At 41.6% G+C, this 14,576-nt stretch overlaps 1 protein-coding gene across 1 annotated transcript in view; it reads right to left on the reverse strand.

Annotated features, from left to right (window-relative positions):
* The window catches only part of ZNF385A (zinc finger protein 385A), a 233,078-nt gene extending 218,878 nt beyond the window's left edge, over nucleotides 1-14,200 (reverse strand). Inside the window, exons 1-2 of the mRNA XM_040425855.1 lie at nucleotides 14,159-14,200; nucleotides 13,507-13,661 (exon numbers count right to left, since the gene is read on the reverse strand). Coding sequence (XP_040281789.1) covers nucleotides 13,507-13,516 — 10 coding nt within the window. The 5' untranslated portion in view covers nucleotides 13,517-13,661; nucleotides 14,159-14,200. The remainder of the gene's footprint in view (nucleotides 1-13,506; nucleotides 13,662-14,158) is intronic.
* Between the last annotated feature and the right edge of the window lie 376 nt (nucleotides 14,201-14,576).

Raw genomic sequence — 14,576 nt, forward strand, 5'->3', positions numbered from 1 at the left:
TCCCATGTGCATAACCTTACATTTGTCAGTGTCAAATCTCATCTGCCACTTATCTGCCCAAGCCTCTAATCTATCCAGATCCCTCTGTAGTATATACTGTCCTCTTCAGTGTAAATTACTTTACACAGTTTAGTGTTATCCGCAATAATTCATATTTTACTATGCAAGCCTTCTACAAGATCATTAATAAATATATTGAAGAGAATAGGGCCCAATACTGACCCCTGAGGTACTCCGCTAGTGACAGTGACCCAATCTGAGTGTGTACCGTTAATAACCACCCTCTGTTTTCTATCACTCAGCCAGTTACTTACCCACTTACAGACGTTTTCTCCCAGTCCGAGCATTCTCATTTTATATACTAACTTTTTATGTGGTACAGTGTCAAATGCATTGGAGAAGTCAAGATATATGAATTTCATTTGCTCTGCTTGGCTTTTTGATAGTGTGGAATATGGATCTATAGAAATTATATGGGATCTGTACTCCAAGCAGATGAAATCCGAATGGGCAGAGCCTTCTAAGCAGTGTTTCTGCCCCCTTTGTTTTTCCAACAAAGGCTTAGTTACCCTTTAAATATAATGTATTTTTATTTCTTCTATAATGGTTTGTGTCCCAAAAATTTCCTGGGAGTCCAACACATCAAAAGCATTCGATTAAACTGCTGTTAATCTATAATAACTATAAGCACAGTGAGTAAATAAAACCGCCTAGAAACATTAAGATGGCTTGGCAGACAAGGACAGCAATGACAGAGTACATTGTTTGCATTATTGCAGCAATACATCAATATAACTACAAGTGTATTGAAATGCTTATTCACGTGTGTCACTTCCACTAAAGATGGCGACTTTAACACTCATCTACCCATTGTTACAAGCTGAAATGTTATTAATATACTGCCATTTCAGGGTAAAGTAAGCACTAGCTAGATTTTAATCTTGGGAAATGTGTATATATGATGACTTCTTTATGTCTTTATTTCCAGTGCTCTTAAATACATTTCTATTGATGGATGATTCCTTGGCTGAGAAACGAAAAGAAGAGAAAAAAAAGAAACTGCATTCACTTTCATATGGGAAAATCTTATGAGAACTTAAAAAGATTATGTCGCAATATTGAAGCCTACATTCACTCACCCATCTGAGAAGAGCCCTTGAGGGCCAAATGCAGTATTTGAACTGCCAGGTGCTACCTTCCATCTATATTAAGCAGATTTACCACTTACTAACTTCAACCACACCTGCTAATAAATTTTAACTGAAAAATGGACATTTTTATTGGAAATTTTATTTTTTACTAAATGTTTTATTTGCAAGTCTTCAAAGGGTTTTCCAGATTTACTATGGTTTTGAACATCTTCCCCATGTTTTTTTTATTTTTTAGTTTAGACTCTCCTAACCAGTTTTCACCATGTAAACCAATCACTCTGGTTTATTACTTGCTGTATGTATTACTTCCTGTTGCTGTATCCAACCAAACCCATGATGCACTTCTACTTATTCTGCCACAGCCCTGCCCCTAACAACATCCAGCTAGTTATAGCTCCTCCCACCCAAATAGTTACATAGACACTCCCCTATCACTGACACACCCATGGACTTTACATGAAAGGAGATTAGAAAGCGCTGCATGGACATGGTCATGTGACCACAGCCCAAAACTGAAGACAAGCGCAATAAAGGTAAAGGAAATACATTACAAAATTACAGCTACCGTCATATGTTGATGAAAACTGAAAAAAAACCTTTAAGGGTAGGTTTACACAGATTTTTTTTTAGGTAGATTTTCCTGCAGGTTTTTCATACAGAGTCAGGAAGGAGAAGATTAGAAGTCTTTCCTTTATATTTCCCATAAGTCCTTTTGACAGATGTGACTTCTCTTTTATTTTATTTTTTTAAACCACTTCTGGTTTTAGCTCAAAAGTTGCATAAAAAACCTGAATGTGTGCCAGCACTGTTATTAAGGGCTCATTCAGACGGCCGTATGCTGTCCGCAAAAATACTGAATGCTATCCGTTTTTTTGCGGATCCGCAAAAAAAAATGAAACATGTCCTATACTTGTCCGTGAAAATCAGGACATGGCCCCATTGAAGTCTATGGGTCCGCAAAAATACTGAATGCTATCCGTTTTTTTGCAGATCCGTTTTTTTGCGGATCCGCAAAAAAACGGATAGCATTCAGTATTTTTGCGGACAGCATACGGCCGTCTGAATGAGCCCTAAGCCTGATAATAAAGAACAAATATTAGTTTATTAGAACTTTTCTAGGATATATAACTATATTCATACATATAATGTAGAGGAGTAGGAGAAGATAGGTGAGTAAGAGAATACACATTACTGCTGATTCAGTAAAGATGTCGCCTCTCTTCCATCAAGTTCTACCCAGAAAATAAAATAACCTCTTGCATAGTCCCTGTGCCCCATGGGACCAAAACATAAGATGTATTTCCAATGCGAACACACAAGGAGTGCCAATGTAACAAAGGGAAAGCCAAGGGGGTAGCTATAGGGGTAAAAAGGTAACTGTTACAACTGGGGACGGGTGTCTGATGTGGTCTAAGGGCCCCTTTTTTGCGCAGTACAATGTGATTGTGATGAGTTGACCAAGGTTGTGTATTAAAGTGCAAAACTAGAAATTCTGTATTTAAGAGCAAAACTTACAAATGCAATAAAGCCATCCAATGTGAACAAATGCTAGGCAGATGCAATGAAAGATTTATAGAGATTATTGGGATCATTTATCAAACTGGTGTAAAATAGAACTGGCTTAGTTGCCCATAGTAACCAATCAGATTCCACCGTTCATTTTCACAGCTCTTTTGGAAATGAAAGGTGGAATCTGATTGGTTGCTGTGGGCAACTAGGCCAGTTCTACTTTACACCACTTTAATAAATAACCCCATATATTGTCAAGTTCACAACATCTTGTCCTTGCACATACAATTGTGTTAATGTCAGACATTAATGCAACAGAATATTATATCGACATAAAGAAAAATTTCGTAACTCGGAATCAGCCAAGGTTAAAGCCTCAGGAGGTTTATGGTATAAACGGTTAAGCAATCACTCAAATTGCAAACTAAAGAGAAAGCCCTTATTATCTTCTCCCAGGTGTGGCCGGGGTCGAACCTTTCCTCTCTATACTCGAATTCTGCGGAGTGCACTGATTTACTTGGCCGGTTAAAGGGGAGAAGCCTTATGTTTTATTACCAGTGTGAAAACCTGCAATAAGTATTGTTGTTCCCTTGCAAGTGTGGCCTGGCCTATTCTCTCTCACTGGCATTGATAGACTTCCCCTTGCCAGACTTTCTCTAAAGAACCATTGTTATGTGTGCAAACAGTCTGCAATCTGTTCTCATCAGTAATAGCCTCATGTCACATCCCCTCTGATTGCAGATAGAAATTACATAAAACACATAGATATGCTTAGAACTAAGAAAAATAGATAGATAGATAGATATCAAAGAGAAATTAGAGCAGCACTCTACCAATAAGCATAAAGGTGCGAGGAGTGCCAGTGGCTATGGAACTTGACCAATTTTCCAGGTAGATAAAAAGAAGATTCCACAGCACCTCCGTATGTGATAAGAAATTGAGTCCTATATTTACCCCTCTTAGCATGGGTGAATAAAGGACACACTTTCTTATTACATACGGAGGTGCTGTGGAATCTTCTTTTTTAGATAGATAGATAGATAGATATTAGATAGATAGATAGATAGATAGATAGATAGATAGATGATAGATAGATAGATAGATAGATAGATAGATAGATAGATAGATATTAGATAGATAGATAGTTTAGCCATACAAATCAGTTAGCTGCCAACCCAACTGTCTTTCTGGCAACTATTCCTCGTGACGCCACCATACATATGCACACTCGGCTTGGCCTCCTGACCCCCTCACATAAATGCTCGCTCAGCTGTGCATGTGTTCTCAATGGAAAGAGGGAAATAAAATGCTGCCAAACACCTCGGGTTACAACTTATTTTTCTTGAGGATAAAAGGATGGGTCATGTTGAAATCCAGCTGCCCAATCCTTCTTTCCCTAAACATCTGCTGTCGGGGGAAAGTGAAGACATGATCATACACATTTGATGTATGTCCTGTCCTGCCAAAATGTGTGGGTTTGCCTTACAGTCATATATAGTATTTCTTTGCATACATCTGTATAGTTTGTAACTCATGCTCTACAATGGTCATTCATGGTCACTGGGCCAAGGGTGCCTATAAAATACTGTCTGGGACCACTGACCTTGTATCAATAGTGTTCATTCACTTAAAGGGGTTATTCCATGATTGATGTGAAAAAATGAAAATCAGACATCACAACAAAGCTAGAACCAGCCCTGTACCTCACATGGATCTAGAGATCTCCACATTTACAACTTCAGTTGCTCTGCTAGATTATCTTCAGCCTTGCATCTCAAAGGGAGTGTCCTTTTTGCTGCCGCTCTCTCCCTGTAACTGCCACAGCTTCTAACAGAAAATATGGCTAGCGGCAGTTAAAGATTTAAACTGAGCATGTGCGACCACCTCAGTGAGATGGACAAAATAAGGAAAGGAACAGCAGAAGGCGCTATACAGATACATTTTATTGAATGACTCTAGCTACACTAAATTTCAAATTGCATGCAATTGCAAAAGTACTCAGATCCAGGAGCTGGTTTGAAAACTGTAGAATATGTTTTGTTTCACAAGCCCTTTAACAGAGACTAATTGCCTGATAAGTTTGATCGCTTGTGAAATACCTCATTATCACTCTGGTCATTAAAAAATGACAGGCATAGCATTCATTCCATCAGCTTTGAAAAACACTGTCCTTGGTACCATTCAGACGTGTCCTCAAAGACGTGAAAAGCGAATGCCTGACCAACACTTCCAGAGTCCTGAGTTAATAAAAAAAAATGCCCATACATCCTTCTGAGAGCGTGTGTCGTCTCTTGGTACATACAAACTCATTATCACCTCATTAAAGGATGGATCTTGAGTAGGAATGAGGAATGACAGCCCATATGCCCAAAGTTCCAGGCAGAGGCCAGCAGATGTTCCTCACCAGCGGATATCGTCCAGCATGCTAAGCATGGCATGGACCGTTTAATAGACTGGTATAAGCCTGTGTTATTACTGCCCAGGATTAACACAGAGCATTATACAGATGTAGAGGAGAGGACTGTGTCATTTAACTCTTTCCTTTACACGCCGGAATAATGTAGAAGTAGAGAAGAGCAAATCGCTAAAAATTCCACCCAAATCGAATCAACAAAATGTCAGATTTACAAAATTCAGGTAAACTCGCGTAGAATCCGATTTGCTCATCTCTGTGTAGAAGTTTTACTTCACATAATATCGTGATGAATGACAAACTCGGCACTGCTACATCGGTAGACAATCTCATTCACTTTCTCTAGATTTTTTACTGTGTTTTTCAAAACAATTTCAGGATTACACATCCATTGCTTTTCATTAAGGCATAATTAATATATGTCATGAATTTATTTTTTTAAATCACCTCAGATAACATTACTGCTGTTGCATAGACTGATATTGATTGTCTTAAGTTTATTATTTTAAAGGAACCCTCCAAAAATTCAATGATTGACGGTGGCCACGACCACCTGCCTCATTCCACAGCAGAGATTCTTGTGCCAGTTATTCTTGGGGCAGTTTAGCAGTATATCCTCATGTATGTTAGCGAGCCTATACACACAAAGGGGGAGATTTATCAAACTGGTGTACAGTAGAACTGGCTTAGTTGCCCATAGCAACCAATCAAATTCCACCTTTCATCTTCCAAAGGAGCTCTGAAAAATAAAAGGTGGAATCTGATTGGTTGCTATGGCAAACTAAGCCGGTTCTACTTTACACCAGTTTTGATAAATCTCCCCCAAAGTCCCTATGATTTCATAGCACAGAGCTGTAGGCTTTCCACATGACACCGTAAAGTAAAGGGCTTGTACGGGCTACAGAGCAGATCCGGAAATGCGGACCCGCACATCCGGGTCCGCATTTCCGTTCCCGGAAAAAATAGAACATGTCCTATTCTTGTCCGCAATTGTGCCGGTTAGTGGATCCGCAAAACACTTACGGACGTCTGAATGGAGCCTTATCCTCAGGACACAGTAGGTCATCCATATCATATCAGTGGGGGTCTGACACCCGGAATCCCCACCAGTCAGATGTTTCGCGCAGCCACGGATTCGAAAGCTATACAGTGTGCAGACAGAACTGACTCCAGCTCATGGTATAGTTTCCAGCGCAGTGTAGTGTCGGGTGTCAAACCCCACCGATTTGATGTATTCTGAGGATAGGTCATCAATATCTGTAGACCGGACAATCCATTTAAGGCATCAGTTTCTCAAAATCAACTCTATGCGGGAGATTTATCAAACTGGTAAAAAGTAGAACTGGCTTAGTTGCCCACAGTAACCAATCAGATTCCAGCTTTCATTTTCCACAGCTCCTTTGGAAAATGAAAGGTGGAATCTGATTGGTTGCTATGGGCAACTAAGCCAGTTCTACAGTACACCCATTAGATAATTCTCCCCCTATGGGTCTGTCAGAGATAGCTAAGGGCTTGTACTCGGCTATCTCCAGCAGCCCCACAGAGTTGAATGCAGGGGTGGACATGTGCTCATGTGCGTCTGATGCTCCGTTCAAACAGAAAAGATGGGCCACTGTACTAGTGAGGATCAGGGGTCCCAGTTTTCCTATGACTACCGGGTTGTCATAGGAACACCCTATTAAAGAGGAGCTGTCACCTCTCCTGACATGTCTGTTTTAGTAAAGAAATGTTTTCCTGATGTAATAACTATTCTGGAACATCTTTTCTTAGAACTCCTTCAAATGCATAAATACATTGACAACTGGGTGTTACCAGTTGGGGGTTACCAGTTGTCAATTCAGTATTAAAAGGGTTATTCAATATCATAAACTGCCCCCCCATGTGCCGGGCCCTTCACAGGTAATATACTTACCTGGGTCCCCGCTCCCTGCGCTGCTCCTGGTCCCCGCACGCGGTTGAAAATATTCGGTGTCGGGGGAAGCAGCCAATGGAAGGCGGGGACAGGGACGAGCCTCCCTAGCATCGCGGGTGACACTAGGGAGGCTCGTCCCCGCTTGCCATTGGCTGCTCCCCCAGACACCGGGTGTTTTCATCAGCGCACGGGGAGAAGCAGCAGCGGCGGTGTGGGGACCAGGAGGGGTGCAGGGAGCAGGGACCCAGTAAGTATATTCCCTGTAAGGGGCCCGGCACATGGGGGGGCAATTTATAATATTGGATAACCCCTTTAAATTTCTATGAGGAATAACAGAGGAAAAACACAAGATAGTGTCCTTAGAACAGATGATCCAGAATTGTTAGTTTATGGGGGAACACAAGCATTTCCTGAAATAGACAAGTCAGGAGAGACATCTCCTCTGTAATAGACTATTTTAGTTGGATGATTAGAGGACTATAATGTGACACGTCCTAGCTATGGTATCATTTGCATTATTCCTATGTATAAAACGCGCCATCATAATGATAATTTGACGCCGGGTAAAATACAGAAACTATAAAATAGACACTAAATTGATGTAAAAAATAATTCTAACTGTAAGTCATGCGGTTTTAATTTCACCTCCGCCGGGGAAGATTTATAGGGGGATGATGGAGATTTGTTCTTTAGCAGATCAGATGCAAGATTAGAAAGATGCTCAGAAATCCATCACAAATCAGGTTTCACAAATAATTATATTCTATTAAAAAAAAAAATCCAGTCACATAACACTGAAGCCGTACTCGGGTACTAGAGGACATTATATACATTACGGTGATTATATTACAGGGTCGCCCAGGACTTTATTACTAACTAGAAGAGTGACCCTTTTTTTAGTCTTTGTACTTTCCGAGTGTCGTCTGCTTCCTCTGGATGGCTTCTGATCTCAACACTGCAACCTTTTAAGAGATTTTGAGGTCAAGTTTGCCACTGCTTACATCCCTTAGTATAATCTGGATGTGAACGCTTTATACCCTAGCATTTCGATACATCCTCTTCTTCTGCACGCTAAGTATGTTTGTGCTGTTCTTTATGCTGGTGTGTCCTTGCTTCCGTTGTTTATATTGAACAATGGTTTCCAAAGAAGCGCATAGGAGCTGATCAATACAAAGTTAATTACGGATATCCATACCAAGCATTAGATCCTTGAAAACCAAACATGAATGAAATATGGAAGCAATATCAACAAGCTTAGAGTCTCAAAGTAAGCTTCCATTACTCTATTAATGGGTCCTCCCGATTCATGGCTCTCTTAGGGGCCCATTTACATAGGCAGATTATAGGTCCAATTATCAGGAATGAACACTCGTTCCCGACAATTTCCCGCTGTAAATGGATCACCGATCACCTGACAAATAAGCATTTATGCTTCACATGAAATCACCATTTGTTGGCTGCTGTGTAAACTGAGATTTGCTGCCTACAAATAATAAGACTTTATAGGCATGAATGATCGTAATAATGATCATTCATCCCTGTACAGAGGGTATGATTGATATATGTAATAATCCAAAACAGAAGGAAAGTCCAGCTTCCCATAAAAAACATAAGGAAAAACACAGCGTCTACACATTTCAGATCGAGGAATACAGATCCTTATTTATGAATTCCTTGATTCGAAACACGTAGATGCCGTGTATTTCCTGGCGTTTGTACTTGTTTTTACACCTCTAAAATAAAGGTTGTTCTTTTGGACCTTTTCCTTCTGTTTTGGACCGTACTAGTGCTGTGTCCTGAGTAGTGTTGAGCGAACTTCTGTTTTAAGTTCGGCGTCTAAAGTTCGGCTTCCGGTTAGCGAAGAATCCCGATATGGATTCCAAATTCTGTTGTGGTCCGTGGTAGCGGAATCAATAATCGGCCATTATTGATTCCGCTACCACGGACCACAACGAAATTCGGAATCCATATCGGGATTCTTTGCTAACCGGAAGCCGAACTTTAGACGCCGAACTTAAAACAGAAGTTCGCTCAACACTAGTCCTGAGCACTTCCACGCTTCACTAGGTTATTGAAAGCAGGTGAGCAAACTTGTGTCTGCTATGTATGTAATAATGGTTCATTCCTGATCTTTGTCCTGTGTATCGGCCCAAGTAAATAGTCTCTAAAGGTGTTGCTGGGATTTGTATATTAAGGGCCTATCGACTGGATAGTTCAATAATATTATATCAGAGTTGTTTGAAGAGACCATGTGCTCTGATGAGCGCTGCAGCCTCCTCACACCTTACCAAGCACAGCACCACACATTGTAAAGTGGATGTGTTTGGTATTGCAGCTCAGGCCAATTCACTTGAATGGGCCTTGTGACCCATTTACAGTGACATCACCAGCCTAGTCTGTTCAATCAGCTGTTTAGCAAGGGTGCCAGACCCCCACTGATCAGATATTGACGACCTATCCTACCCATCAATATAAAAATCCCAGACAATGCCTATAAGGGCTCATTAAGAAGAGCAATGTTGTCAGAGTGCAGAACAGACAGCACCCGGACTGAACATTGACCCATTGTAGTCAACTGACCAATTCACATGTGCAGTTTTCTGCAAGGACCATCAGGCCATGCAGAGAACATCTGGGCATGCACCATCCAGCTTTGATTTTCCTGCAAGACTTACTTATTGAAATTAATGGTTTTAAAACCTAGTCTGCGTTTACAGGCGGGAACATGGAAGAGCTTCAGATCACTTGTCTGAAAGAGCCATTTAAGAAAACAAACTAAGAACAAATTTGGGGGGAATTCAGTGATACCATTGACAGTGTTTCCTGAATGCTTCGGAATCATGAAATCCAGTGAGACTTCTTTGTGAAGACCACACAAGATTGCATTGAAAAATGGTCTTCTAGACTAGAGGAGCGTTCCTCTACATGGCCATCAAATTATGAGTCTGAAAATCTGACACAGAAGATCTGGTCTAGATAAAGGGTTGGTCTTTAGTTTTATTTAGTTAGTATTTTTCACAATTAGGGCAACTTTGCCATTTGTGCAGTAAATCTCACCACAGTATTTAGTCTTCATTAATGCAGAGGATATAAACGTTTGAAGTTTTCAATCTGAAGAAACGTCTTGTCACTGTTCATGTCCTGACTGGAACAGGTACAGTAACTCCTTGTCTCCTTTTAATTACAAGGCGGGAGACTGCAGCTGCTAAAAATGTTGGTGGCGGGCCAAGGTGAGGAGGGACACGTGCAGCTGTGTCCACTAGAAGGAATACTTCAACTCCCCACCGACCAATATACATCACAACCTTTAGATAGACAAATAACTACAGAGCCCACTTGGCCACCATCAAATTGTCTGACCCAGCAGATCTACTGCCTCGATGGGTGGGAGGCTAGAGAGTAAAAGTTTGAAATTCCTCATTTTGAAAAACAAAAAACTCTAACCTTTCAAGGAGTCTTATGTAACATTCAGCCTGCATTATGTGCCTATGCTAAAGTCATCAGTCAAGCGGATCCTCCTGCTAATATCTGATATATCTCCATGTCCACTACCCGCAATATATAGACTTCCTACCCACAGAGCGCATTAACATTTCAGTAGCTCTAACTATACATCAATCCATTCAGCCAATGTGCAACATATGGCAGGTAGTAAAACACAACATACTGTACATAACTCCGCCAAAACACAGATTATTGGCCAAAACACAGATTATTGGCCAAAACACAGATTATTGGCCAAAACACAGATCTCATAGAATAAACAGATCTTGCTTAAAGGGAATTTGTCATCAGAAAATGACCTACTATTTAAGGGCTCATGCACACAAACGTATTTTCTTTCCGGTTCCGTTCCGGTTTTTTTGCGGACGGTATGCGGAACAATTCGCTTCAATGGGTCCGCAAAAACAGCTGAAGGTACTCCGCGTGCATTCCGTTTCCGTATTTCCGTTCCACAAAAATGTAGTGCATGTCCTATTATTGTCCGCAAATCACGGTCCGAGGCCCCATTCAAGTCAATGGGTCCGTAAAAAATACGGTACGCACACGGAACACATTCGTATGTCATCCGCATTTCATCCGTATTTTGCGGATCCATACTGTAGAAATGCTATGCCCAGACCATATTGCTCATGTGTTTGGTGATTAATAAGTTACTGATACCGTTTCCAATCCGCAAAAAACGGATCGCATACGGAAACCATACGGATATGATTTGTGGAATAACGGAACGGAAGAGGACTAAAATCGGAGAAAAAAAATCTTCAGATACAGAACAACGGATCCGTGAAAAACGGACCGCAAAACAGCAATGGTCGTGTGCATGAGCCCTGAATCATGTTTTTATATTTTGTTAGAATTTTTGGTGATTTTGTTTTTTCAATTTTCCATGTGACTAGCTATATAAAAATAATAATATAATGCTTGAATTTTCACACAGTTTTTGCGGCTTGGAAGCGGACCCATTCCCTTCAATGGGGCCGCAAAAGATGCGGACAGCACTCCGTGTGCTGTCCGCATCCGTTGCTCCGTTCCGTGGTCCGCAAAAAAAATATAACCTGTCCTATTCTTGTCCGTTTTGCGGACAAGAATAGACAGTTATATCAATGGCTGTCCGTGCCGTTCCGCAAATGACGGAACGCACACGGACGCCATCCGTGTTTTGCGGATCTGCAATTTGCGGACCGCAAAACACACAACGGTCATGTGCATGAGGCCTTAAGAGCAGTCACCATAGACCATAGACACAATGGACAGGAGCTGACCCCATTGAGTTCTATGGGAGAGATTTATAGCCATAGATTTATAGGAGGGAGGAGATAAGCTGTGATATCACCTATTGTGAATGGTGGATCCTGTGTTATCTATACTGAGGTGTTACTTGTTGTTGTAATTTTCACTGGGTAATAATGATAATAGATACTGAAGAGTTACTTGTACAGAATAGTAACTCATGACCTATTATTAGACCTAGGTCCAGTGTGAAAACTGTAGGATTCTGCACATTTTTTTTTAATATAGTAACATGGAAAAACAATCACTGAATTTCTAAAAATATATGTTTAACTTAAAAATAATGATTTAAACAATAGGTCATTTTCTGATGACACATTACCTTTAAACAGACAATTTCGGTTTTACATCACTTTGGGTCCTCAATTACAAGTTCTAGACACTGTTACTGCACTACGCAGTCAATTTTGACCAATGAGTGGATAGAACCCTTTAATCATCTGAATATAAGTGAGGGCACAAACTTTACAGGTGGTACAAAACTCACTGAAGAGTGTCTACTGGACAAAATTCTGACTTGTTCGATATTGAACTGCAACCCTAAGGGCTCGTTCACACGACCGTTGGTGTCCCGTTCCCGTATCGCGGATCCGCAATACACGGGCAGCGTTCCGTTGTCATTCCGCATCACGGATGTGGACCCATTCATTTCAATGGGTCCACAAATCCGGAGATGCTGAACGGTGCGGAACGGAGGCACGGAACACTACGGAAGCACTACGGAGTGCTTTCTGGGGTTCCGTTCCGTGCCTCCGCACCGCAAAAAGATAGAACATGCTCTATCTTTTTGCGGAACGGAGGGATCGCGGACCCATTCAAGTGAATGGGTCTGCGATCCCCATGCGCCTGCCCCACGGAAGGTGCTCGTGCATTGCAGACCGCAATCTGCGGTTCGCAGCACGGGCACGGGACACCAACGGTCATGTGAACGAGCCCTAAGGCAAACTTTTTCTACTGTCACCAGGAGATGCACTGATGTAGCAGTGATCCATCTGCCTCATCCTCATATGTAGACCACAGCTAGAGAAGATATAGTTTAGAGGGGACAAATGGGGGGGGGGGGGGGAATCAGTAGCCATTAGTTATAATTGCTTGGGGGGAAAAAAGTACTGATTTATAAGACATAAAGTTTTTCCACAACCTCTAGGAGATGAAGAGTTAGAAGTGGTCCATGAACTCCATCATCAAAATGGAGAAGAGGAAATAAAATTAAAATATAGGGCAAACCTCTTCATACCGGTTTCCAATACCAAAATAAGTTGCTTGTACCAGGGCTCGGAAACACAGTGGGAAGTCTAGTCCATCCTCAAACGGGGTAATAAAGATGAAGGTAGACAATCAGGAGTTATTGGTCATTACTTGAAGACCAATTCTTACTCATTTCAAAGACCAAAGAAGTTAGTCTATCGGCTCTAGGCTACGCAGCAAAGGAAGCAGTGGTCCATCTACACATGGGCAAATACAGATGAACATGGGACAAGTAGAAGTCATTGATGGCGCAAGGAAGAATGATCTACGCTGAACATCTATGAAAGAAGCCGCATCGTACAGTAAATCTGTGAATGGGAAGATAAAAATAACATAGCAAGACAGAACGGAGGAGCTTAGTAAAGTGATGCAGAGGCAATACAGTCAATGGATTCCATTACAGCGCACTACGGCAACAGCTTGAGAAGAAAATGATGAATAATAAAAAATAATAACATTGTTGGAAAATGTTCACTCACCCAAAATCATGACTTCACCCTGCAGGGTCTGGCAAACACAGGACGCTTCGCCTCAGATCTTGCAAGGAGGGGCTGCTCGCTTCTCAGCCCCTTTTCTTTTAGACGCTTTTGAAGCACTCTGTCCGCTCTCTTCTTTAGACAGCAATTGGAAAGCCCTTTACCAGCACAGAAAAGGGAGAGGAAATGTTAGGGCTCTGACAGATTGTGCGACAGGAGAGACTGGGATGGAAGGGGTGGGGGGGGGGGGGGATGGAGCAGAATAAGCAAGAATCAGCTTGCAGATTTCTAGTGAGTATCAGAATGGGAAGGTTGATGCCCTATAAACACTTCTGACAGGCCAGGCTAAGGTCCAGCGGCGTGAATGGAATAATCTTGGAGCGTGTCAGAAATTCCGGAAAATCCTGTGCTTTTCCTATTTGTAAACTGTTTCTGGGCTGCAGGACTAAGAAGGCAGCTGCAGAACTAGAGCAGATTAGAGAGTTATGGACACTTGCAGAAACCAACTCCTCATCTCTTCCTGCACATGGGGGACGTTTCTGGCCAGGTTCCAAGGAGGGTTCACCCCAGCACTTCTCTCTTTATTCAATGCACAAAAGAATACTCCCAAAATAGATGAGGGAAAGTAGAGGAGGAGATGAGCTCCCCGTAGTACCTCTGCTATCCCACAGCTCTGTCCTGTACTGTGCCAGGTGCGGGGCTGGGCTCAGTCTCACCTGGACTTGCTTCTCATTGGCGGAGATGTCTTGCCAAAGGGAGGTAAGGGTGGGGAGAGCAGAAGCTATGGATTTAACCCTTTTGTTTGCTTCTCTCTTTCACACTGCAACCTTTGAATTCTTATACATCTAGTAGAAGAATGTGTGAAACTGAACTGTGATCCATTGTAGCCTGCATAGAGTTAACTAGATTTACTTAAATATGAGCAACGTCATCGAGTTGACATGCTTTTAATCTGTAAGTCTTGTTTCCTACTGCGTAGATCCAGAATAAGTAGGTCACTTTATAGATGCAAAAAGCCTTAAATGTACTTTTTGGTCTTGCGCTACTCATTAGAGAATGCATCTATTTTTCTT

This window comes from Bufo bufo, chromosome 3, assembly GCF_905171765.1.
Source record: "Bufo bufo chromosome 3, aBufBuf1.1, whole genome shotgun sequence".
Lineage (NCBI taxonomy): Eukaryota > Metazoa > Chordata > Amphibia > Anura > Bufonidae > Bufo > Bufo bufo.